Genomic DNA, 26,339 nt, shown 5'->3' with positions numbered 1-26,339 from the left:
TATGTGTGTGTGTGTATCTTGTGACGAATGTGCCAAAAATGAGGGAAAATAAGTCCGGAAAACTTTACGAAACTAATAGTGTGCTTGTAATGAACTATTTATCTTAAGTTCATAAATATATTTATAAAATTAATTCGTTATATTTAGTATCAAAAAATTGTATATTATTCAGACTATTGACTAATACGTATTGAATTGTATATTTATTCAGCGCTATTTACATTTATACAACATTTTATTTTTACATTTACATTTACAAATAATGTTATATTACACTCAGTTTATGCTCAAAAATTCGCAATCCTTCGAGTTTTGTACAATAAAATCGAACTGATTGATAATAAAATTACTAGAAATGTGTAAACCAAAATGTTTTATACAATGAGTTTTTGGAATATATATTTGAATCAATTAAGTGCCAATGGAACATCAGAGAACTGTACTTTAGAATAGAATTTTTTGAGTTCGTTCTTCAGAGCCAAACTGTGTGCCCAGTCTAAGGTCTCACAGACAACTTTCACCTCCACTGTGTATATATCACGTAACCAGGCTCGCTCATGCATGATATCCTTAATGGAGACTCCAATGCGAACCAGCAGAGTGCATAGATCATTGATGCCACCCGGACGATCACTGACCTCCACATTAAACTTCACCAAACGACCCTCAGCTGCCAGACCACGTTCAAGGCATCGGCCAAAGACAGTAGTGTCTATGTTGCCTCCGCACAGCAGCACAACAACCCTGAAAATGAAAAAAAAAAAAAGCGACCGCTCACATCTTGCCACGAAGATTGTATCCCTAATGAGATTCACATACTTCTTGCCCTTAAGATCATCCAAATGTCCAGCTAATATTGCAGCCAGTCCTGCTCCGCCAGCGCCTTCAACTACGCATTTCTCCTCTTCTACTAGTCGTAAGATGGCCACAGCTATCCATTCCTCCTTAACAATCACCATTCGATCAATTAATGGCAGTGCTGTTACAAAAGCATTAACTCCCACCTTGGGAACTGCTAGACCATCGGCTAAAGTGTTTTTGATTACGACGCCAATCGGTCCCTTGTTTTCGATGGCTTTTGAAAAGCTGGCACATTTCTCCGATTCCACACCCTACAGTAAAGGAATGAATAAACAGTGCCCATGATGAACCATACACTTACAATTATCTTTGTCTTTGGAGATAGCGCCTTCACTGCAGTAGCTATGCCAGCTATTAGTCCACCTCCGCCGACTGGCACAACAACTGCATCTGGTTCCGGAACTTGTTCAAGTATTTCCAATCCAATTGTACCCTGTCCTGCCATAATATGCGGATGATCATACCCATTAACGTACAACAACTGCTCATCCTCAGACATGCGCATTGCCAGAGATTTTGCCTCCCCCATATCCTGGCCCTCGACTATTACCCTCGCCTTATAGTTCCGGCACTTCTGTATCTTCATAATGGGCGCCGCCGTTGGCATAACCACAGTGACTGGTATTGACAATTTCCAGCCATGGTAACTCAATGCCAATGCGTGGTTTCCCAAGGAAGCACTGATTACTCCTTTCCGTTTCTGCTCGTCCGTCAGGCTAAGAAGTGCGTATCTTGCTCCGCGTTCCTTAAAACTGAAACACAAATTTGAAGACGCTGATCACTAATCTACGAGGTCTCAGGTTTCTTATCTTCCAAATTTACACAGCGAAAACTCGTGCACTACGATTTGAATAATAGTACACTCAATGTCAGTATACCAAAAAGTATTTTCTATGAAGTGTTTTCTACCCTATGATAGAAGAAGGCAGCAATTTGAATTGAATCGATCCCATATCAGTCTTACATCCCAAGTCATGACTTTACGTTGGCCCTCGTTGCTGTAAAGTCCTGTCTAGAAATTTCCTGCAGACAACGTGTTAGGCATTCACAAAGTCATGACAAATTTTAAATTAATACTCATAACATACGTGTATCGAGTAATCATAATCTTATCAGACCAATCATATTGTATTTAACCGACTGTAATAATCTCCCAACATTTAAAAAATGCGTTTATTACCGGTTTCAAGTAGAAAGCATAAAAAAATAGTAAAAACAAGTAAGAAAGTTACAGTCGAGTATGCTCGACTGTGAGATACCCGCTACCAATTTTGAATAAAAACAAAATATTGCGGTATTTTTTCAATATGTATGCCAAAAAAAATACAAATATACTAAAAATATACCAAACGGTATATTTGTTATATTGATATAGTACCACATTTAAAATATTCCATAAACAGCATAATATACCAGATTGTCGCCCAAAGCAACTAAGACCCCCAGTAAGTAGGCGTTTTTTCCCATACAAAAGTATTTCTTTAATAACTTCCACAATTTTTATCTTCAATTTTTATCGCAATCAAATTTTCAGAAATCATAAATACTATAGTTATTATTGTATACACCGAAATTCGCAGCTGTAGCTTGAAAATTACGCTTGTTATTCGATTTTATTGATTTGCGGGGGCGGAAGTGGGCGTGGCAAAAATTTGAAACAAACTTGGTCTGTGTGCAAACATAACAAGTGCTATCGAAAATTATAGCTCTTCTCTTATAGTCTCTGAGATCTTGGTATTCATACGGACAGACGGACATGGCTAGATCGTCTCGGCTGTTGATGCTGATCAAGAATATATATACTTTATAGGGTCGAGATGCCTCCTTCTACCTGCTACATACATTTCCTGCCGGCACAAAGTTATAATACCCTTCTACCCTATGGGTAGCGGGTATATAAACCGATATGAATAAAAAATTATTCTTTCAGACACATTTTGGGATGCTTTCAAAATTTTTATGATTGAGCAAGCAAGCTACATTCAAATGTACTCAACTGTGAGATACCCTATCCAGCATAAATAGTAGTACTTAGTACTTCAATTCTAGCTAGGCTTACTATGTTAATATTAGAAATGTGAGGAGCTATATAATTATTATTATAATTATTATTATTATTATTTTATTATTATTATTATTATTATTATATTATTATTATTATTATTATTATTATTATTATTATTATTATTATTATTATTATTATTATTATTATATTATTATTATTATTATTATTATTATTATTATTATTATTATTATTATTATTATTATTATTATTATTATTATTATTATTATTATTATTATTATTATTATTTATTATTATTATTATTATTATTATTATTATTATTATATTATTATTATTATTATTATTATTATTATTATTATTATTATTATTATTATTCAGGATTATTATTATTATTATTAATATCTATTATTATTATTACTTGATTACTCATTAATCATAAGTGTAAATTTACTAAAAACGATTCTCATCTTGTCGATTGACATAAAATCTCATCTCAAAATTCAATTCAAGTACTTTGGACTAACTCGAAAATCCGCATTGAAACGATCCGACTTTGTTCAATAATTCAAATGCAATATTGAATAATACAAAGTTCACATTGGAATAGTCACACTCACTCACAGCCAGCTTTCAAACTCAATTTCTCACTTACCTGCCTGTATATTGTAGAAAATCTTTTTTTAAATATAAATCCATGCCGTAAGACTCCGATGATGTGGACCTCTAAAGACAATTTATTACTATATCGGTCTTATGGTCACATTATTATTATGACTTACCGGACACGGCGTGCGCTCCACGCCCCCCTTTATAAGAAAGGCCGCCGATGTGACATCATGGAAAGAAATGCGTTTCGGATTTTTCGGATCACAAAATGGATCTACTTTCTCCTCTATACCCCCCGAAATATGTCGTGCTTTTCGTGTCCCAACAAGCTGATCCATCTTTCCATCTGATGTAGCGACATTTGTTGTGGCAGAAGCTGGGTCGGAGACTCTCTGTCCATTCTGGGTTTCCACCTTTGAAGGTTGAGGCATCTTTGAACGCGTAAGTTGTTGGGAAGGGCGACAGTATATAACTGCTCACAATATTCTCACTTGAAAACATTTATAAAGCGAATCAATAGAAAATATGACCATAAAACGGCACCTTTTGTGTTGATAGTCTAGGCCTTTATGACATACCGCCTGACCGACTGTTGATAAGAAGCATTTCAGCACCATTCATTAATATAAAAAAACAACGATTAAACTTGATTTTGATTTTCATAACGCTCCTACCGATCAGTTTTGGATTTCGTGGGTATACGCCCATATAGTACATTTATGTATATATTTACACTTACCATATCATTACATAATGGTTGAAGAAAGTATATCAGAAAACAGAACAGAAAATTTTTCTTACCGGAAGAACAATATAACTATATTTGTTTATATTCAAGTAGCTTTTTTTTTAAAAACTTGCGTAATCGATTTTTCAAGTTAGATTATTTTTCTGTTTGGGGAAAAATGACAACAAAAGTAAATATTATTATATATTTAAAGTTACAATTGTTATTTCATTATTTCGATTCAGAGCAAGTGAACGTGGCAAAAATCAAAAAATGTTTCTGCGTGCAACAATGACAAGTCTTACCAAGTGTTACTGAAACTGCAATCGAGTGGGCTGGTTTTTGAGATATCCGCTACCCATTTTCAATAAAAGCGAAACAGTGTGGCATTATTCTCAAAATTTATCAAATTAATATTCTTAAATCGCAATTTTTAAATTACGCTTGCTATTGTATTTTTTTTCGATTTGGAAGCCAACTTGACCAGCGTGTAACAATAATAAGTGCTATCAAAAATAATGTTTGCTATGCCTTTTCATAGTCTTTAAGGTCCAATGTTTTGTACAAAATGCCAATTTGAACAGCTCTTCTATTAAACACTCGATGTTATGATACATCTGGTAATAACAGTTTTAGATGTATAAAAGCTCAATAGCACGAATTTAAATATTATCGTTTCTAAAAATTGGTAGCAGGTATCGAAAAGTAAAGCAATCGTGAACATGCGGCTGGTAACAAAACTTCTGAAGTATCCAAGCTAACGATATCAATCACAATAACAACCACACCTATTAATTTTATTTTTGGCGAGTTTTTATTCAGTGCAACAAAGAAAAAGAAGAATGGGAATGTGAAAAAAGAGATTGCTAATCTAATCGCCACAAGAGCATATCAACGTACTAAACAAAGATGTAAACAAAAACGATCATAATTATCAAGATACGAGTACTCAACTTATAAGCATGGCGTGAAGTTCATGCTTAGACTCGCCCCTATGGATTGAAAAGCAGCCAGTTCGCCGGATTGGTGACAGTCATTTGTTCAACCTGTTCCAGGGTTACGCCGCGCTGGAACATTCGGGGCAGAATGTTCACGTGAATGTGATGGTATCCATGACCACCAAAAGATGTCTACAATTTTAATGAAATCATGAGAAACATGAGAAAATGGCAACAATGAAATAGTTTACCAAACGATGCTTGGTGTGTATATCGTGAGACATGAGCAGCCTGTCCACGAGTCCCTCATCAATCAGTTTAATGATATTCTCGATGCGCTGACCATCGGATATCATGTCCACGGTGGAATTAAGTTGATAGTATGAGCATTCCGTACCAAAGAGATCATATTGCAAATAGCACCCGAGTTTGGCAAACTCCAACAACTCATCCATATCGAAAATAGTACCTAGAAAGAATTGAAATACTCCAAGTATAATATTTTAAAAGTGATATGAGGTGAAAGATTCCATACGATCTAAATGTGACATAACACATTTATTAGCTCGCCCTCCCGCCTCTAGATAGAGACGCATGATTTCAAAAGGCGCCTTCGACACGCGATGCGGATGCAGAGAAACTCCGCAGCCTAGAACCTCTTGAATTTCGCCAGCGGCAAGAAGGGCATGTCTTTCGAACTCTAAGCAGATGAAAGAGAAATCAAGATTAATTCTATTATTACTAGAAATGGAAGGCGAAGACGCACCTTTAACAGGATAAACGCTGGCCACCTCGCCAATAAATCCACATTTCACCATGCGACCATTCACATCGATGCCAGTGAGAAGGTCTTTTGTATACAGGTCAGTCATCTGTTCGACGGTGAGATTTGAATGCATGCCGTCCTGAGTTGCGTGGATATAGTGACCCGTACCTGCAATAAAATGCACACCGGTCGTTTTCGCCAAATCGACTATGAACTCCAAGTTTCGTTTTAGTCCATAGCTGCTGTTCTCGACAATGGCGCCACCACCATGCCTTTTATAAAGCAGAACATCCTTTCTAGCTGCCTCCATCGCATCTTCGTCATAAAAACGAATGTTTTCTCTACTCGAATATGGATAAAGACGCACATAGCCCAAAGTGGCCATGCTGATCTTCTGCTGCAATTCGCACTCGAAATCTGACGGCGGCGCTTTATAAAAATGTTCAAAGTCCAAGGCCACATGCTCATGGGTTAATGTACGGCCGAGTAAATTAGGCGAGATACTACCGAGTACTGTTCGAGATCAGGACAAATGATTATGTGTATAACGTGGTATAAAGTATATAAAGTACTTTTTAGACAAACAAATAATATGAAGATGAGAGCATGATAAGCTTTTAACTTGTCAGTGTTTCTCTTTTTCTCTCTCAGTTTGAATTTTTAATCTGACACCCACCAGTTTGAATTCTTGACATTTCTCTGAAATTAATTGGGGTGACTTGGATTTCGCTTTCTTTTTTGGTTTAGCTTTGTTCAAAACCAGTTAGTTTTGTTTAAAACGGAGGCTGCGATATTGCTACTACGGGTCGCGTGCATTCGCTTTAAGCGCAGAAAATCAACTGAACGTCTCTCTAAAGATTGCAATAGGGTAACCATCATGCATGGAATAATTCGAGTACTAAATAAAGTATACTCAACTGCGCAAGCAAAGTAAACTGTAAGTTTCTCAGAGCAACATCTCTCAATAATAATTCTAAAGTACATCTCAAATTGAAAATAATCTAATCTTACCCCAATATAGGCCACAGTTTTTATAAAGCTCAATAAAAAATAGACAAATTCGTTTATTGGCATTGTAAAGCTTTTGTTTATAGATGCACTTCTCGAGACAAATCTTGGTACATTTGTATCAAAAACGGCATATTGCTTAGTACAGTGGCTACTTTAATCTAAAATGGTACACTTATGTTAAAAACGCTTATGTTAAAACTAAAGTTACAAGCGATAATATTAAAGAAAATAATTATGAATTAAACCAAAATAAATTTATAGTTGAAATCCAAAACCTAAAATCTTGTTTTAACGTCTTGTTTTTAAGATCGAAAAATTTCCAAGCTTATGATTTATCGTTAGTTTTCATACCCGGTAGCCATAGGTTACAAGGGTATTATAACTTTGTACCGGCAGGAAAAGTATGTACCCGACAGAAGAAGGCATTTTCGACCCAATAAAGTATATATATACTTAATCAGCGTCAACAACCGACACTATATAGCCATGCCCGTCTGACTGTTTGTCCGTGCCTCTGCATGAACACCACGATCCGAGAGACTTATATACTCGAGTTTAACGTGAGCACCTGCCATGTTGGCTTAATCTCACGAAGCCCGAGCTTAGGGATACAAATTAAGATCCCAGAGAGATACAGATATAATTTTTTTCATTCTATTATATATTTTCGTAAATAGAAAAAAATCAAATAACAAGCGTAATTATACCCGCTACCCATAGTGTAGAAGGGTATTAGAACTTTGTGCCGGCAGCAAATGTATGTAACAGGTAGAAGGAGGCAGCTCCGACCCTATAATGTATATATATTCTTGATCAGCGTCAACAGCCGAGACGATCTAGCCATGTCCGTCTATCCGTCTGTGTCTCTGCATGTCTGCCCGTCTGTCCTTACGAAACACTGGATCTCAGAGACTATAAGAGATAAATCTATAATTTTTATACCCGCTACCCATAGGGTAGAAGGGTATTATAACTTTGTGCCGACAGGAAATGTATGTAACAGGTCGAAGGAGGCATCTCCGACCATATAAAGTATATATATTCTTGATCAGCGTCAACAGCCGAGACGATCTAGCCATGTCCGTCTGTCTGTCTGTGCGTCTGTGTGTCTGTCCATCCGTCCGTATGAACACCTAGATCTCAGAGACTATAAGAGATAGAGCTATAATTTTTTCGACAGCCTTTGTTATGTTTGCACGCAGATCAAGTTTGTTTCAAATTTTTGCCACGCCCCCTTTCGCCCCCGCAAATCAAAAAAATCGAATAACAAGCGTAATATAAAGCTAGAGTTGCGAATTTTGGTATATACATAGTAACTATAGCTGAGAATTTGGGTGCGATCAGGATTTTGGAGTATAAATAATACTTTTGTACAAAAATAGTAGTCGTTGCTTTTCTGACAATCTGGTATATTGTGCCGTCTAAGGTTATGCGATAACCGATATACCACATATACCAGTTGGTATATTTTTAGTATTTTTGCAGTACATTTGGTATAAGATAATACAAAATAATTTTGTTTTTATTTAAAATGCGTAGCGGGTATCTCACAGTCGAAAACGACTGTAGCTTTCTTACTTGTCTTTTACTATGCTTGTTACGCAGATCAAGTTTGTTTCAAATTTTTGCCACGTTGCTCGAATTGCGTAATATAAAAGAGCATATAGAGCTGCTGGAGTATATATATAGTATATTTCTGAAAATTTGGTTACGATAAGATAAAAATTGTGGAAGTTATTATACTTTTGCGAATATACTTACTAGGGGTTTTAGTTGCTTTGGTCGGCAATCTGGTATATTATATTATACCGAATATACCATTTGGTATATTTTTAGCATTTTTGTATTTTTGATATATTTTGAAAAAATATCGCAATATTTTGCTTTTATTCAAAATGGGTAGCGAGTAAAGACAATAAAAACTATAGTATTAATGATTCCTGTGCTTAGCTTTGGTTGACAATCTGGTAGATTTTAGTATTTTTGTGGCATAATATTTGGTATATTTTTAAAAATAATAATGCTTGCTTTTATTCAAAATCCGTACAGTCGACTGTAGCTTTCTTACTTGATAGAATGTGTTTTTGCCTCTGCATCACTTAATTATTTCACTAAATTAGTGGTTTCTATGCCAGAAATATTTTAATTATTTAACAAATATTTTAAAAATGAATATAGTTTTCGATCTTCAATATTTACCCCTTTACTTATTCTGTTCGCTTTGATTATCGCAATTTCCTGTATAGAGACTCTTCCACTCTTCCACTTACAGTCAAGTGTGATGTGAGATACCCGCAACCAATTTTCAATTAAAGATAAACAGTGCATTATTATTCTTAAAATGTAGCAAATTATTACACCCAAAAATACAAAAATACTATTACTTCGTTCAAAAGATATGTACACAAAATATTAATTACAATTTTAATGATTCCTGACATTTGGTTAAAATCAGTTTAAACAAGTAAGAAAGCTACAGTCGAGTGTACTCGAGTGTGAGATACCCTATACTTATTTGAATAAAAGCAAAATATTGCGCTGTTAGCGGTCATTCTTAAGAAAGACTAAACTAACACTTATTTATTACAGTAAAAAGTCCAAACTGTGTATGTATGTATTTCTCAGAATAATTCTCTTTATTATTTCCACTTCCTTCCGTTTGTTTTTGTTTTTTTTTTTTTATTACTTAAATATAATTTTATCAGTTTTAGCAGTTTCTCATGTATCATCTTCGATTATATACTCATATATTATATATGGATGTGTCTTAAATTCATGTCATCGCGGCTTTTATTTCTCGCTACTTCATTATTATTATTAATATTTTTGTTATTGCGATTTATTATATTATTTTTATAAATTGACCTTAAAGCTATGCATTTTTATATTATTTACTCAATTCTTTGTAGTATTATGTACGCCAATTTTAGCCTTCTATATTTATATTCTCAGGATCATAAAGCTAAAACTTACATTCACGAATTTATATAAGCTTTTAAAAATTGTTGTTCTCTCTTTATTTTTTCATTGCCAATAAATCTTGAAATCAAATAAATAAGAAAAGCAAGCTAACAACTGCAATCTGTAATAGGCGATTTACTGACATATTTCAATATTTATAAAATTAATCGAATTGAAATAGTTAGATAATTAAACAATAAGCCTACGCCCAATACCAATTGCAAATGGGTCCGTAATTTTAATGTGCTCTATACTTGTTTAATCTATTTAGCACCTTGGGCGAGTAAAGCAAAAAACTAATAAAAAATAAAAATTATTTAAATAAACATAATTTAAGTAAACATTTTTTAACATAGTAAAACTGTTTAGTTATCTTCATAAATTTGCATTGTTCCTTTTCTTTACTTTTTCTTTGTATGATTTTTACTTTTTTCCGAACCTATGTCTAATATATTTTTCTGCATTTTATAAGTCATATAGTTATTGTATTTGTTATGCCTCATTAAATATAATTAAAATAGTTAATATTCTTAGACACGTGACTATACCTCCGGCTTAATATACTATGTATTTCTATTCATCTTCAACCTAACTTTTACCGCTTTCGTTTTTCTTTAAATATATTTTGAAGTATATTCTGTTAGAGAAGATATACGCGTTTAATTACAGCTATACATTACAATACAATGTTTATTTTTCTGAATTTTAATCCGTATAAACGAGCTCAGTAGCCTTACTATTACACTTCTTTTCTACGTACATATAAACTATGTGTGGATATTTGCCAATCTGCCAAAAGTAAAATAGAATCAAATCAATTACTGAACAAGGCTGGCAATTGCAACAAAAATAAAAAATACCATCAAAAGTATTAATAAAAATCAGTGACGCATAGGATTATGTAATCATCCGTGTTTTCAGTATACGTAAATATTTACACAAATAGTTTAATTAAGTTATAATTATTTGCATTTTCACTTTTGTCTTATTAAAAACATACAACTGAAATTCATTAAAATATAACTTCAAAATCGATTTTCAAATAAAATGAACTTCTAAAATTTTTTATAATGTGTAATCCATTGGTACTGAACTATTTACCTCAAGTAATGTCAATACACTTTTTTGGGTCCGTGGTTAAAAAAAGGTTGGTTTTATTCCTGTATTTCTTGTTGATTATAGTGCTTTTCTTTTTTATTTCTTCCGTATATTTAAATATTTATTTTAATGCGTACAATTTTACTAATTAATTTTAAGGGTTATTGAATTATGATATACAATAGTATGTTTTTGTTTTTGTTATTTTCAGTTGCAGAAACGTCAAATTGCAGAAATGTTAAATTTAAAAAACTAAATGTTTATTCAAATTAACTTTACTTATTTTTTTGAGTACAGTTCATATTTACCTCTTACTATACAATTTATTATTTATACAATATATATAAGACCGCTTTATAATATTACTATTATTATTAAGATGAAGTAGCTGGTTTTGTACAGTTCTTTTAATGTTTTTTTTTCGACTTGTCTATCGAAACATTATTTATTGTTTGAATATTTAATGAACTTCTGAGATAAGTTTCCGCATTAACTCGAGTTGTTGGAAAAGGCGCCTTCATTTCATTCGAATGAACTTTGACAAGATTGGATGACGCAAACTAATCCACAGGGTCACCTAGCTACCCAAAACACACTAGCCAACACTATATGTATGCTATTTTATTGCCCCTAAAAAAGATCTACACTCTTGTGTCTTTTATGGATGTTCAACATTTGAACGTGGACGTTGTCATTAGCGTGATATGGATGATGCCTTCATGCAAGTTCTGTTTGTGTTAAATTAATGTTTTAGTTCATTTTCTTAAACAGTTGTGTACCAAAAAAAAGATAGGTTTCTGTAAAGTTGTGGTATTATTAATTTATCAAACCAAAATTGTTTAGTTTTTACTTTTATTTATATTTATATATATATTTACGTTTTTTTGTGTGTATTTTCTTTTCTTTTTTTGCTTGTATAATGTCTAATGCTAACAACAAAAATTAATAGCTATGTGTTATTGTAATTCGTTTTTTTTTATAAAAGTTATTGCTAAAAGGAGAAAAGCAAAATTTAAAGATCTTTTTATGTATGCCCGTTATTGTTGTGTTTTAATATAATCAAAGAAAAACTAAATAACGCTTAAAGCAATAAGAACTTATACGCTTGGCCATTATGCAAATCGGATATTGCTTCGCCAATTATGAATACAGAATGGACAATATTAAAACTGTTTTTATTATAAACCAGCAAAATCATTCAGTTAACTATATATAACATGTACAATTTTTGCATATATGTATGTATGGTTGTATGTACGAACGAATTATTTATCAAAAATCAATTAATGTCGGTGTTGGGACCAAATTAAATTAGAATTATAAATTGAAATCACACATCTTGCACTACACTTTGCCTGCTTTAATTTACTAGATAATTATATATTTATCTTATTTATTACATTTCAATCGCTCCTCGTCCCATTGCACCATGTTTTCCTGTTTTATATTGTTTTCTTCAAGATTCGCAAAAGGTTTAGAAAGCGCAATACATAATCTGCCCAAAAGCAATTTTTACATTTTTTTGCTTTTCTTGTTTTACTCATTTCTTTCATTTCAATGTTCTTTTTTTGCATTGCATATACATACATTAATTAATTAATCAATAATTAAAAATTATGAAAAGAACTTTTCTATATGTGGTCGTTTTATTTTTGCTTGTATTTGCCATTCTATTAATTCGCTTTCTACACATACAACACATTACGATCCCAAATTACACAAGTTTTCTCTACATAAAATTTATCAGTTTTCGTGTGCATTGTGCATCTAGTTGTTGTTTGTGTATTCTTGTTGTATGATCCAAGCGTTGTGTTGACAAAAAAAGGATCGAATTCAATAATTTTGCAACTTGCATTTGGAATAACATTTAAAGGTGCATCATAATCGCAGTTTGTAGTAATGTTACAGGTCACAGATTGACAGTTGACAATTTACGAAGCAGCTAACGCGCTAATACGCGTCTGGTTCAAGTCTTTGTAGTAGTTATTTGCTGTTGGTGCTGATGATGTTGATATTGCGGCGATTATTGTTGCTTTTGCTCTCGCTACTGGCTGCTGATTGATGTTGCTGTTGCCCTTGCTATTGCTATTACTGATGATGCTGCCTTCTACTTATGTTTGATGTTCCGCAATATTGATGTTGTTGTAGTAGTTCCTGATGTCATCGTTTGTTGCGTGGTATTTGGTTAACGTTTCTGTACTATTGTTTCTTGTTATTGTTCGCATTATTATTAAATTACAATTATTTATAGTATATATATATATATATGTATATATATATATATATAGATTTGTGAGTGTGTGTGGGTGTGGTGGTGTATTGAGTTTTGCTATATATTGTTTTGATTTGTTGTGGGGTTGCATTATACGTATACATACATATACATATATATACTATATAATAACGAGCAGTTATTTTGCGGTTACTGTTTCTGGCACAATCTATCTGCAAAAATTCAAATCTTCTGAATTTTCTCGCCAACTACAACCGGGTTATTGCGCCGAATTTCTTGTGCTCCATGCTCTCTATAGTCGAATGTGCAATTATGTTTATCAGAGTATCGATGTACGGCACAGTACAACCCGCCACAGCGACATTGAAAACCTGCAGATTAAAAATAGGTCAATTGCAAATCTGAAACATTCATTTACATTCATCAATGTAAACTTACCTGTAAGGCCAACCTTCTTGCGGCATTCGCCGCATCGGTTCTTCTTCTTTTTGGCATCCTTGTCGTCCTCCTTATCCTTATCATCCTGCTCACTTGCGGTGCCTGATGCTTGTGCGGAAGTATTTGGACCAGTCGCCGATATGATGGATTCATTATTTGATTTGGCAGCTGCAGCGGCTTCCTCAGTGATTTTCTATGTAAATGCAAATAAGATTAAAAACATTAAGATAATAACCAAATCTGAACTTCAAATATATATATTAGTTTATTTTGCAAAATGTTGACGGATAAGTATGTTATTCTATACATCAAATACCCTGCTATTTATTAAATATGTATGTAAAATCTAGCCCCAAGTTTTGTGTGTATCGATCGTATAGTGTTTACCCGTTTCTTTAGGACTTTTACATCAACTTGGGCAAACTTTGAACCCTGCAAACATTTGCCATTTTGCAAAAAACCCGTATCTGTCGAACTTTCATCGCTGCGGTTGTTTAAATCATTCATTTGGCGCTTTCGGCTTCCTTTCTGTTTCGACTGATCAGATTCATCGTTACTTGTTTTATCCATGATAAAAGTCTTCTTAAATGTTTCGCTATATTAACGCAGAGGGAGTGATTTGTTTTTGCCTTTTATTGTTGGCGTAGATCTTGTAAGGCTCGATGGTAACACGAGTTGACGACCGCATGTGCCAACCTTGATACGCGGTTTATTGACTTTCTGGCCTGTAATTGAAGTTTTCGTTTTCTTCCCTTTTAGTTTTCGTTCGGTGTTTAGCTCAACGTCTACTATTGTACCGTTTTGTTGCACGACGTCTCTTTTGAGGAAAGTGCTGCTTTTGCACAAATTTATTTTGGTGCCAACAATGTTGTCACCACTCGGCGGTTTTCTCTTAAATTTGTTAATGCGCTTCTTCAGCAGAGCAGCCCCAATGCTTAAAGACTTTTTGTTGATTTGACTAGACGGAAACGTATGGACGATTGCCGAAAATTTGACTTTACGACCTTCGACAATCTTAGATTTGGCCCCGCCCTTTACATTTGAGGATACGATAAGACCAGCAGGTTTAAGAGTCAGTAAATTCTTCTTGACTTGGGACGTAGATGACACAATCTTTGCTAGATGGGCACCATAACCAGACACAGAAGCCACACCGGTATTTGCCTTACGGGGTGCTTCCTCTGTTGAGGAAGAAATGGTGGAAGTTCAGTGGACGTAGTTGAGAAGAAGCGGTGAATTAAACGCGTTTGCATATTACAAATGAAGCGAGAAATATTCAGTACCCTTAAGTGTGCTGCCTGAATTTAAGACGGATGCTAATGCTCCAGCTGCAACTCGGGATGGATTCGATTTGGAATGCATCCTACTTTTAAAGGAGTGCGGTGACCTTTCACCACCAATAAAGTTAGCTTTCATTCTAGTTTTAGTAATTGAAGAAGTTGCACCAGTGTAATCCGATATCTAATGGGATCTACAACTACAAAGACTATTCATTCCGTCTACTTGGAATCAATTGCAGAAAATTTTGAAATTTAGCTTAAACTTAATTTTAAGTAATTTGAAATTCAAATGAAAATACCTTTCTCAGCAGAGATTTGACAATTATTTCCATACGTATGTTTAAAATATGTATTTCCAGAAAAATTAAAAAAAAAATATTGTCATGGAAACAGTGCAGAGCAAGCTTTTCGCTGGATTTTGTCGATTTGTGGCTATTTTCAATAACAGCAAAACGGGTCGGTATTATTCTAGAAACAATTATTAATATCGATATACAACTACATTCAAAAGACCAACTATGACCACTTAACTTAACGCCACGACTTTATTTGCTTATAACTTTGAGTGCTGACGAATTGCAGCGATGAAGTATCAAAATATTTGTTGAGAATTATAATGCTCATATGGAATATGGAATGATTTTCAATTTTACAATTACAATATGCAAGTGCAAGGTAAATACAAAAACAAGTATGAAAGTTACAGTGGAGTGTGCTCGACTGTGAGATACCCGCTACCCATTTTGAATAAAAGCAAAATATTGCGGTATTTTTCCCCAAATATACCAAAGTATAAATATACTAATAAATATACCAAACGGTATATTTGTTATATCGATATAGTACCACATTCAAAATATACCATAAACGGCACAATATACCAGATTGTCGGCCAAAGCATCTAAGCCCCGTAGTAAGTAGGCGGTTTTGCCCATACAAAAGTATTTCTTTAATAACTTCGACCATTTTTATCTGACCACAACCAATCAGGAATCATGACTACTATAGTTATTATTGTATATACCAAAATTCGCAACTCTAGCTTTAAAATTACGCTTGATTTGCGGGGCGGAAATGGGCGTGGCAACAATTTGAAACAAACTTGATCTGCGTGCAAACATAGCAAATGATGTCGAAAAAAAATTATAGCTCTATCTCTTATAGTCTCTGAGATCTAGGTGTTCATACCGACACACAGACGGATATGGCTAGATCGTCTCGGCTGTTGATGCTGATGAAAAATATATATACTTTATAGGGTCGAAGATGCCTCCTTCTACCTGTTACATACATTTCCTGCCGGTACAAAGTTATAATACCCTTCGACCCTATGGGTAGCGGGTATAATTAGGTTAGCTTTATCGTTTTGGTCTGCCTTCATCTAATATCTACTGTATTCTTAATTCAAGATTTCATACTCGCAAAAATCAATAAACGAATACAAAATAAGTGTCGAACTATTTTTGTATACTCACAAAAGTAAGAAAATGGGCAATGATTCGAATTACCTGCTTAGCTCCGCCGTAGGCAGCCTGCAGCGACTCGTGGCCAGCTTGGCCCAGACACACAATTTAGGAGACAAATAACGCTTTTTATATTTTACACATACAAGTTGCTTACACTTTTAAAACGAATAAATTAATATCCGAAAAACATTAAATTTTTGACTGATGGATCAATATAAAAATCAGAAACATCAGAAAACTTGCTTGGCCTACTAACAACGGCGTCAGAGGCCCACTTAAACCTTTTTGTAAAGCATTTTTTACATTCGGTTGCATTTGACTTACCTCTTTTACATCATTATGTGACTGTTGTAAGCTCTGAACTGTGGGCTGTGCTGTGTTGGTTGTTGCAATGGCCGGATTGAATGTGGGGCTAGGTTGCGGGCTTGGAACTGAGACAGGTGTGCTGCTCACAGGTGGCTGTTGCTTTTTTCTAAGCGAGTCCTGCACATATAGTGATAGTGATAGCGAAAGAGCGAAAGAGAAAATATAAATTAGTCAAGAACATTAATATCGAATGAAAATCGTTTTTACCTTGTAGCAAACTGAACATAGGCCATCTGTAGCTGGATTGCCATAAAAACCACATCCAGAGCGGCACATGGGTTGCATTGGATTCGATTCACGTTCCATGCTGGTTGGACCAACTGTATGTGTGCGTGAGATGTGATGGTCTTTTACTATATTTTAGGAAATATTGCTGGCGTTGTATAGTTGCGTTTATTTCCTGTTGCAGCTTCGATGTCAACAAATCCTTGACTCCTTTCACCGTGATGTGTTTCTTTATTTTTATGTATAAAATGTTCAGATTTAACCAACTTCCGTCTAAATAATTTGGAGTTTGTTGTGTGCTTCAATTCGTGACAATATGTTCATTTAATGGAAAAACTGCAAATCAAAAATTAAATATTATTAGATATCACATAACAAAAAAAAAAAACGAAGTATAATATATACGAAATCATTTTGTTTTCCTGATAAAAGCCATTATATTGGCATTTTTCATTAGGGAACATACAGTAATACATCGCATAAAAAAACACCGCCGCGTTCGTATTAAAATATACCACATTACTACGAAAAGACTAAGAATATACATGTACACATTCAAAATATACCAGAGTTTAAAATATACCAGATTGTCAGCCAAAGCAACTAAGACTCCTAGTATGTAGGAGTTTTAGGACTTTAGTAATTAGTGCACCTCCTAAAAATCGACTTCAGCCTCAAAATTAGGCTTGAAATTCGTTTTTTTTGTCGATTTGCGGGGGAGAAAGTGGGAGTGGCCAAAATTTGTAACAAACTTAATCTGCGTGCAAACACAGCCAGTGCTGTCGAACAAAATTATAGTTCTATCTTTTATAGTCTCTGAGATCTAGTTGTTCACACAGACGGACGAACATGGCTATATAGTCTCGGGTGTCGACGATGATCAAGAACATATACTTTATAGGGTCGGAAATGTCTCCTTCCGCCTGTACATAGTTATAACACCTTTCTACCCCTTTCTTTTACATTGAAATACCGACAATCGTAAAGACAGTCGAGAAGCACTAAAGTGTTGTATAATAAGAAAAGTGGCATCTTGTGCCAGAGATTAGACAGGATAGGCGAAAATAAAAACGCATTAGGCGGCCCATAATATTCACGATTTGCAATGCAAAGAAAAAAAAATGAGCACATTTATGGTTAATATTTTGTTAATTTACGACAAAAATACGAGCTCATTGGTACATCGCAAATAAAATATCAATAAGTATTCAATTTTTTTTCACGGTCTTACTATATAAGATTTTATTGTGACTAACATATTATTTTTGTTCGATTACATAAATTGTTTGAATAACTGAGTACGATTTATGTTTAAGAATTTTTGCAATTAACATAGCTTATGCTAGATGATAAGTCAGTATTCGAATGGCAAATACAATTATTACATTGGGATATAAATTTATCAATGATAATTAATGCAAGACGTTATATTACGATTTTTAATATGTCTACGAAAATTTTAGTCGATTTGCTTTATAAATAAAAAACAAAAATATAATAAAATTATTTTTTTTTCATATGTAATATGATATACATATATGACATGTATAGCAACTATATATAAAAAGGTATTTATTTAGTTGATTGTCTCCTGTTGCGGTTTAATTATAAACGAAAAACAGCTGTCTATTAACGATAGACTCTCTGTCCCGTTCTTTCTCTCTGGCACTAATGGCAATCGTAAAAGGTTTAGCTACAAATACAATACGCACACACATGCATAAATCAACTCCCCACACAACAACTGGAAAACAAGTTTATATCGTTGAGCAACCTACAAAGCGAGAGAGATAGAGAGCTGTTGTTATTGAGAAACAGTTTTATGCATATACACAAGCACATAAGCATGCATATGAGTACATACATATGTATATATTTTTATATATAAAAGAGCGTCTGCCTGGAACTCTTAAAGCCTATGTCAGTCGTGTGCTAAACCATAGTGTACAATAATGCACCAAGAGAGAGTATGTGAGTTTGTTATCTGTGGTACATTGGATTTTCATAGCATTCATTAGTAAACTACAAAAAAGTAAAGTTTGTGTCGTATCAGTCAAACGTTTGTATGTGTTTATCCTTTTAAGGTAAACGGAATTTTATTGTTCTTTTTTTTATTCTGATATTAAACCTGAAATAAAGATTTATGTGCTGTTGACCTTTACTTTAAATAAAAATGTTTACAACAGCTAAGAGAAAAAACGGGATGATGCAAGTAATCAAACGGATATAGCTGATAGAACTCGAATAAAAAATATCCGGTACCCGCCAATTAGTTTGCAATTAAATCATGTTTGCTCTAATTTCCAAAGAAGGCGAAGGGAGCGTAGCATCCAACATTTAAAATATACTTGATAAACGCAATATGTATCGATCTTCTTTTTCAACGGGCACCCAGTAACACTAACAAGATCAAGAAATCAATTTGAATTTTCGTTAGCTGTTATTATTTTGTAAATGAAACAACAGAAAACAAGTAGCAGATCAACAGGCGCAATAATCAAATAGGTAATCCAGACTTAATCATTGAAGAGTAGTTGGCAAAATCAATTGTCTTAGGGTTCTGTTAAATAATTGAAAATTTACGGAAGCTCTTGCTATGTAATTTTTTTAATGAACTAATAGTGCAATTATATTCGAAGCAGGTGTCAATGTGAAGGATACCTGACCATACTTTGTAATCTGAAATTATAAGTGTATGTACCGATGTAGAAAGTACAATTCAAGATAGATAAACCGCAAAGGGCATAGAACGAAAGGAGAAAATTTAATTTTGAATATTCAATAGAATTGTCGTCGGGCGTTAGTGCTATTTTTATTAAAGCAATAAGAAACGAATAATCTTGCATACAATAAGTGAAATGAAGCAACTGACTTCATAGTTGTTTATTAGATTATTTTTATAAAGTTCAAAATGTAAAGTCACTTTTAGTTATGCATTACCGACTCTTTAATAAATACCTAATGTTATAGAGAAAGAGACAAGAAAACAAAAGCGGAAGCATCTCAATTTAACTATTGAAATATTTTTTTCGACTGTTGAACTGCTGTTGATATGCTATTGAACTTTGCAGCGACTGAAGGTTAAGACAGGGACAAAAACCACACGTCAAAAGTGTGAGTATGTTTTTCTTTGTTTCTGTTTCCCTCTCTTTCTGTCCATCAACAGAGAACTGTTATGCTTAAGTCATCTTCGTGGGAGTCATTGTGAATATGATGTACTTCAAGAGTACATCATGAGAATATTCTTTAACTTATACATTGCGGTTCACGTACTTAGTATATTTATATGTACACATGCACATATGAGTACATTTTTCATTCGAACAAGACATTAAATGCACGCGGGAGGCGTCGAAAAAGACAAAGGCAATCAGAGCGAGAGGAGGGCAAAAGACTACAACCCAGAATACCAAACGAATCGAAGTGACGGGAAAGAGACAAAGCATTGAAAGACCGCAAAGAAAAAGCAAACATTTTCAAGATTCGCTTTTTAGCTTATTAAATTGGACGTATCAGCACTGCGACTGTGAAAGACGGTGCCTATAGCTGCCAAAGGTATTCGATCAGTGAATATTCTTAATCTCAATAGTATAAAAGCTGACATAGATTTAAAGATTCCAGAATATGCTTTTTGTGACGATTTGTAAAATCCTTTTTAATATTTTTACTTACGTTGTAGTTGTAGGCCTCACGTGAAATGGGTCCAGGGATTAAGCTGTAAGAAAAAATATTCGTTGATTATCAAATTTTAACGATTTTTTGATATATGTATATGAAATACGCAAAACAATAATAATACCTCTTGTTCCCATACATTTTTTCTATTCTACTAGATTTAAGATTATTACTTTTACAATTTTGCATGACTAGTTGAAAACCTAGCTTTGAATCTATTCGGTCAATTACCATTTGCTTTTATAATATTAAATATTGTGCTACTAAACCACGAGAGTGGTTTGGGTCATTTTAGAATAGATTCTTTATAGTTTCTCTTCCTTTTAACAAAAGAACATATACATGGATAATGGCAAACATATATATTTCTTTTTGTATAGTAAGATCAACGCGGTGGCAATAAGCTCTAAAAATAGCGACAACTAAGAGAAGTATTTCCTAAATAATAGGTTATTCTCGAAATTCGCTAATATCGCATCCGAGAACATCAAATACATACTCTTCATTCAGAGAATGTTCTTCGATCAACGATATTGAAATGAGCTACTTGAAAAGCAGGAGATAGGGAGGGGCAGGGAACGAACACTGTTTGCGCGCGACCTAAAAGCAAAACAACAAAAATTAGGTCGTGGTTGTATTTATGTCGTTATGACAGAAACTGAGCGCGGAACGTAGAGAGAAATCGGACTGAAACCGAGCATCTGACAGCGACAACAGCTCACATATGTACATTACTTTTTTGTATGTTCAGTGCTCTGGGTGACAGACATAGAGAATGAGAGTGAACGGCAAACAGCGAGAGCAACTTGTTCTCATATAAAAAACATTTCACAATATACTTAAGAATAATAAAAAGCAAGAACTAAAATAAACATATAATATGTGTAAAAATGTATACATTTATTAGCATATGTGTTGATGGCACCACGGAAAATGACTTGTTTGCATGTTTTTATTTCATTTCAATACCTTTGCATAAACATATGAAAAGATATGCAAGTTTTTATTTGAGAATAATGTACGAACGAGACGAGTTCCCTATCGATTTTTGCAACAAACAAGAACAATCTGCTCAAATTTTGTAAGTTATAGAAAGAGCAATTGATATGAACGAAAGTGTGAATATAATTAAAAAATAAAATTTTGTCATGTGCTTTCGTATTTATGTTTTAGTCTAAGACTAAACATAGATGAATCGGAAAAAGGGTCTAATTAGGACTTCCTCGAACAACATATTTAAGTGCTCGAGTGTGATCAAGTGTAATAGTATAATAATTATTTCACCGATCGATAAAATAGAAATTATATCCAAATAGAATAAGTTTTAGGTAATATGTACATATGTCCAGAACAAACTTTACGATGTAAGAACGACCCAAAATCCAAGATAGAGATAAATAAATAAGACAAATATTCTATGGCATAGAATTGGTCGATAGATCGTTCAATCAATTTGTATAGACTTTCATACAAGACAAAAATGTGGATTATTCAACTCAAGTCCAGGGCTTCACGAACGTGCTTCTATTTGAGATTCATATGGCAAGTGTACATGAACAAAGCGTAATAATGTTAGATGAAACCTAACCGATTGAAACCAGCAAGCAGACTCGAAGCACGCGTATAATGCTGTAGAGCATTGGCAGAAGTTTTAAAATATATGTTCAGACCTTTTAGCTATGTACTAAAAACGAGTTCACTCGATTAATCCCCATTAAGAAAACTTTGTGGAAAATTTAAATTGTAAGAAAAAAATATGTATATTCTTACAGTCCTGCAATTCAACTCTGTGTAGTAAATATTTTATTTTCATTGTAGCGTTATGAAATAAGTTGCAAGCGAATAGAAAATGTAGCGCTTATTAAAAGCAAACCCACATAAAATAGAACCACATTGTTAATAAGTTGGAGATTATTCGTGTAAAGGAAAGAAATTTTTACTATGACTCGACAAAATTCAAGTAAACAACACCCTTGAATACAAACAAATATGAATACTCTACTCTATAAATGCGATGACTCATGTGGTGAATTGTAAAGTGAACTCACAAGTTTCTAATCGCGAATTGCATTATCATTCACACATACAAAAAGTAGATATTTAAATGACCCGGCGATAATTCATTTGCTGCTCATTATGAATCTACATATATTCTTGTGTGAGTTTGTCTACACAGTGAGTATACGTACAGTGGCGAGCAAAAATTGAGTGTATGTTCAGAACTCAGACTTTCGTCACCCACAAAATCATAACCACACAAGATAATCCAAAAAATTTTTTTGTTTTATTTTGATTATTTAATTCTTAATAAATTTTAAGCAAAAACAATCATGAAAGAGATAAATTCGAGGAGAATTACAGTAAAAACGAAAAAAACCCGCATAAACTCAATTTTGCACGTAGGCACTTTTTCGCCTATTTTCGCTTCTTACTCTTCTTATCAGCACAAATCGGAAAGATTCACCGTTATTTTTGATTTTCTATTATTCTTGATGTTCGTAGCACAGATTAAATGTGCTTCAGACTAGCTTGCAATTATAAATAAATTGTTGAAAATTTGCTAGCATAAAAATGCGAAAATTATCTGAAGATATCGAAAATAATGTAGTTAGCCTGACCGAGAATGGTTGTACATCGCGTGTAATTTCGAAGAGGCTCGGTATAAGCCAATCGGCGGTAATCGCTGTTCAAAAGAGGCGGAATGTGACTCCCAAAGCGCAAGTCGCAGGTCGCAAAAAATTATTGAAGGAGTCAGATGCTCGACTGATGATGTCGGAAATGAGAAGAACAAGCTTCTAACACCAAAGGGTGCTTCCTTGGCTATCAACAAGAGTGTTAGCGAATGGACAGCTAGAAGAGCGCTGCGAGACATTGGGTATATTGCAAGTGTGAAAAAAAACAAACCTGCATTATCCGTTAAAAATGTTAAAGCGCGATTGAAATTTGCAAGGGCACACAAAAATTGGACTGTGGATGATTGGAAACGTGTTATCTGGTCTGACGAGTCCAAATTTAACCGTTTTCAGTCCGACGGAAAGCAATATTGCTGGCGTAGACCCGGAGATCGTATCCAAAGACACCATGTAAAACAAACTGTAAAACATGGTGGTGGAAGTATTATGGTTTGGGGATGCTTCACGTGGTGGCATGTTGGCCCTCTACAGTTAATAGAAGGTATTTATGCGGAAGGAGGACTACCTACAAGTCTTACAGACCAATCTTCCCAATTTTATTGAGAAATGTGCTTATCCCGAAAAGGAAATTGTTTTTCAACAAGATGGGGATCCGAAGCACACGGCCAAAATTGTAAGGGATGGATTGAAAAGCAACCTTTTAAATTAATGGAATGGCCAGCACAAAAGTCCCGACCTCAATCCGATTGAAAATCTTTGGTCAATCGTGAAAAGACGGCTCGGGCAATACGAAGCAGCTCCATCAAATATGGGCAACCTCTGGGAGCGTGTTGAAGCTGAATGGAGACGTATTCCCAAAGATATTATTGAAAATTTGGTAGAGAGCATGCCTGACCGTGTACAGGAAGTTATCACAAATAAAGGTCTTTGGACAAAATATTAATATTATATTAATAATTAAAACTTCTAGAAACGTGCAAAATTGAGTTTATGCGGGTTTTTTTCGTTTTTACTGTAAATCTCCTCGAATTTATCTCTTTCATGATTGTTTTTGCTTAAAATTTATTAAGAATTAAATAATCAAAATAAAAAAAAAAAAATTTTGGATTATCTTGTGTGGTTATGATTTTGTGGGTGACGAAAGTCTGAGTTCTGAACATGCACTCAATTTTGCTCGCCACTGTATATACAAACATCTACACATGCGAATGTAGTTTTAGCGACGTCCTTCGTGACAAAGACAAAAGTCAGTCTTTTTTCGATTTTTTTTTTTCTTGGCAAGGGAGAAATCAGTTGGGAGAGAAGCCAAATTATTTGTAAAAGACGTTCATGTTAATACACTAAACAAAATTATTAAAGCACAGTTTTAACATTTTAAAAAAAAAAAAAAAAAATAGTGTAAAACTACTATAGTAGTTTACTCATATATATCTGTATACTTCTGTAAGTGTTCACAGTTATATTTTTATCCAATCCAAGGGCTAATATATTAGCCCTTATATTATAAATATATTTACGAAGGTTGAAATCGAGCCGAAGTAAACCTATATATTACACATATGCACTTGCATCTGTGTCTGCTTACTTTTCCAACACTTATTTGAACTGGCCTTAGCTTTCGTTTTTCTTACTTTAACAGTTATTTATTTATTTTATATTTTTCTTGACATCAACGACGACGAATGTATAAGCACCCATATAACATTTATGCGAGCGAACATGTGTGCGCTTGTGTTTGTGAGTGCAGAGAGAGTGCTGAAAAACTGTGGTGAACTCAATACTGCGTTCGTGTTGAAATTGTGCTGTTAATGGTATGGTGAATAAGCGCGCGTGAATTGCACGACGACGTAGGCGAAAATTAAACAATTTTTCCATCAAATAACTAAAATACTTTAACAATGCACTTACTTGAAAGTTTGCTTTTGTTGAGTTTTACATTCAATGTTAACAAATGGTTAAAAATATTTAAAGCGAAGTTGCCAGTTTTTTTTAAATCACAGTTGTAATGATTTTTTATGGTTGTTTTATCTTTTTTTTTTTGCTTTTCACAAGGTATATGTAAAAATTGCTAAAAAAATTATAAGCTTTTTTTGTGGAGAACTTCACAGGGCGGTGGCGAATCTAAATATGATATTTATCACAAATTTATGGTTAACTTCTTTTTGATTTCAAATAATGTAAATTTTTCTTGTACACAACGCACACGACGACGACGATGGCAGCAGCGCTGGACGCGCAGTTATTATTGCGTTGCGTTTTATTGGCGTTCAATGATTATTTGCAACAAATTATGCCAAATCAACACGAGGCGCACATCAACACACACACACACACAAAGCTAGCCTGCACACGTAGAGAGAGGCACAGCACACTACGCGTGTATTATTTTTTTGTAGATGACAGTTGTAGTTGCAGCAAAGCCCAACGTGGATTTGATCCTCCAAACCCGATGTGAAGTCTCCAAGGTTCAACGCACGAATGAAACAATAAAGCAAAGCGCAAAACTCTCGACCAAAAATGAAACTTGCTCTGTTATACTCAAAATGTAATGTTATTGGGGCAGCAGACACTGAACACGCAAAGTGTTGCTGGTCATTGTAAATTTGATTTTTAATATCATTTACTTTTTTGGAAAAAATTTCTGCTCTATGAAGATGTAATAATGTATATTATGCATTATACATTTATACACTTTAGTGTAAAAAGACTTTTTAAAGACTTTGCTCTTTGTCGTGGGTATGCAGAAACAGAGACAGTGTTAAGAAATAGCACATATTTACATAGTGTGCATACAGATGTAGACGGAAGTGAGAGCACAACAGTATGAATGCGAACTAAAGAGAACTTGTCTATCTATGGTGAAAAACAGACTAGGAAATATTCTATACAATGGATGTATGGATGTGAGTGAATATATTCATACACATGTACTCACACATACGTATATATGTACATATACGAAGAGATGTACATGTATCTTGTATTTAGTTCGCATCAGTGATAAAATAACTACACAAGGTCTCGTGGTGTAG

General features: G+C 33.9%; 3 protein-coding genes across 5 annotated transcripts; all 3 read right to left on the bottom strand.

Annotated features, from left to right (window-relative positions):
* Positions 1-54: 54 nt before the first annotated feature.
* LOC117575082 (L-threonine ammonia-lyase) lies at positions 55-4,151 on the bottom strand. Its single transcript, XM_034259179.2, has 5 exons — positions 3,664-4,151; positions 3,537-3,607; positions 1,163-1,613; positions 820-1,112; positions 55-744 (listed from the first exon to the last, which is right to left on the bottom strand). The coding sequence occupies exons 1-5, from the start codon at positions 3,919-3,921 to the stop codon at positions 408-410; spliced, it is 1,410 nt and encodes a 469-aa protein (XP_034115070.1). The 5' UTR covers positions 3,922-4,151; the 3' UTR covers positions 55-407.
* An 851-nt stretch (positions 4,152-5,002) lies between these two features.
* Positions 5,003-6,773, bottom strand: LOC117575083 (phosphotriesterase-related protein). Its single transcript, XM_034259180.2, has 5 exons — positions 6,598-6,773; positions 5,922-6,434; positions 5,691-5,855; positions 5,407-5,624; positions 5,003-5,347 (listed from the first exon to the last, which is right to left on the bottom strand). Exons 1-5 carry the CDS (start codon positions 6,614-6,616, stop codon positions 5,210-5,212), a joined length of 1,053 nt encoding a protein of 350 aa, XP_034115071.1. The 5' UTR covers positions 6,617-6,773; the 3' UTR covers positions 5,003-5,209.
* Positions 6,774-9,539: 2,766 nt separating this feature from the next.
* LOC117576317 (AN1-type zinc finger protein 6-like) lies at positions 9,540-25,790 on the bottom strand. 3 transcript variants are annotated; one of them, XM_052007787.1, is made up of 7 exons: positions 25,511-25,790; positions 25,216-25,428; positions 20,672-20,714; positions 16,982-17,335; positions 16,733-16,891; positions 13,663-13,855; positions 9,540-13,595 (listed from the first exon to the last, which is right to left on the bottom strand). In XM_052007787.1, the coding sequence occupies exons 4-7, from the start codon at positions 17,078-17,080 to the stop codon at positions 13,447-13,449; spliced, it is 600 nt and encodes a 199-aa protein (XP_051863747.1). In that variant the 5' UTR covers positions 17,081-17,335; positions 20,672-20,714; positions 25,216-25,428; positions 25,511-25,790; the 3' UTR covers positions 9,540-13,446. The 3 variants fall into 3 exon arrangements, with proteins under 3 accessions (XP_051863747.1, XP_034116865.1, XP_034116863.1); XM_034260974.2 differs by lacking the exons at positions 16,733-16,891; positions 16,982-17,335; positions 20,672-20,714; positions 25,216-25,428; positions 25,511-25,790 and adding exons at positions 14,050-14,843; positions 16,451-16,615; XM_034260972.2 differs by lacking the exons at positions 9,540-13,595; positions 13,663-13,855; positions 16,733-16,891; ... (2 more) ...; positions 25,216-25,428; positions 25,511-25,790 and adding exons at positions 14,238-14,843; positions 14,946-15,229.
* Between the last annotated feature and the right edge of the window lie 549 nt (positions 25,791-26,339).

This window comes from Drosophila albomicans, chromosome 2R (assembly GCF_009650485.2).
Source record: "Drosophila albomicans strain 15112-1751.03 chromosome 2R, ASM965048v2, whole genome shotgun sequence".
Taxonomy (NCBI): domain Eukaryota; kingdom Metazoa; phylum Arthropoda; class Insecta; order Diptera; family Drosophilidae; genus Drosophila; species Drosophila albomicans.
This window is presented reverse-complemented; position numbering and strand designations above follow the sequence as displayed.

Excerpts from the sequence above, each read along its gene's own strand:
- LOC117575083 (XM_034259180.2), bottom strand. Across the intron at positions 5,625-5,690 it reads TGTTATGTCACATTTAGATC|GTACTATTTTCGATATGGAT; the intron begins GTATGGAATCTT and ends AATTCTTTCTAG. Across the intron at positions 5,348-5,406 it reads TACACACCAAGCATCGTTTG|ACATCTTTTGGTGGTCATGG; the intron begins GTAAACTATTTC and ends TTAAAATTGTAG.
- LOC117576317 (XM_034260972.2), bottom strand. The coding sequence starts at position 15,078 with ATGAAAGCTAACTTTATTGGTGGTGAAAGGTCACCGCACTCCTTTAAA. Across the intron at positions 14,844-14,945 it reads TTCAGGCAGCACACTTAAGG|AGGAAGCACCCCGTAAGGCA; the intron begins GTACTGAATATT and ends CTTCCTCAACAG.
- LOC117575082 (XM_034259179.2), bottom strand. The coding sequence starts at position 3,921 with ATGCCTCAACCTTCAAAGGTGGAAACCCAGAATGGACAGAGAGTCTCC. Across the intron at positions 1,614-3,536 it reads TTTCTACAATATACAGGCAG|TTTTAAGGAACGCGGAGCAA; the intron begins GTAAGTGAGAAA and ends TTTGTGTTTCAG. Across the intron at positions 1,113-1,162 it reads CTCCAAAGACAAAGATAATT|GGTGTGGAATCGGAGAAATG; the intron begins GTAAGTGTATGG and ends CCTTTACTGTAG.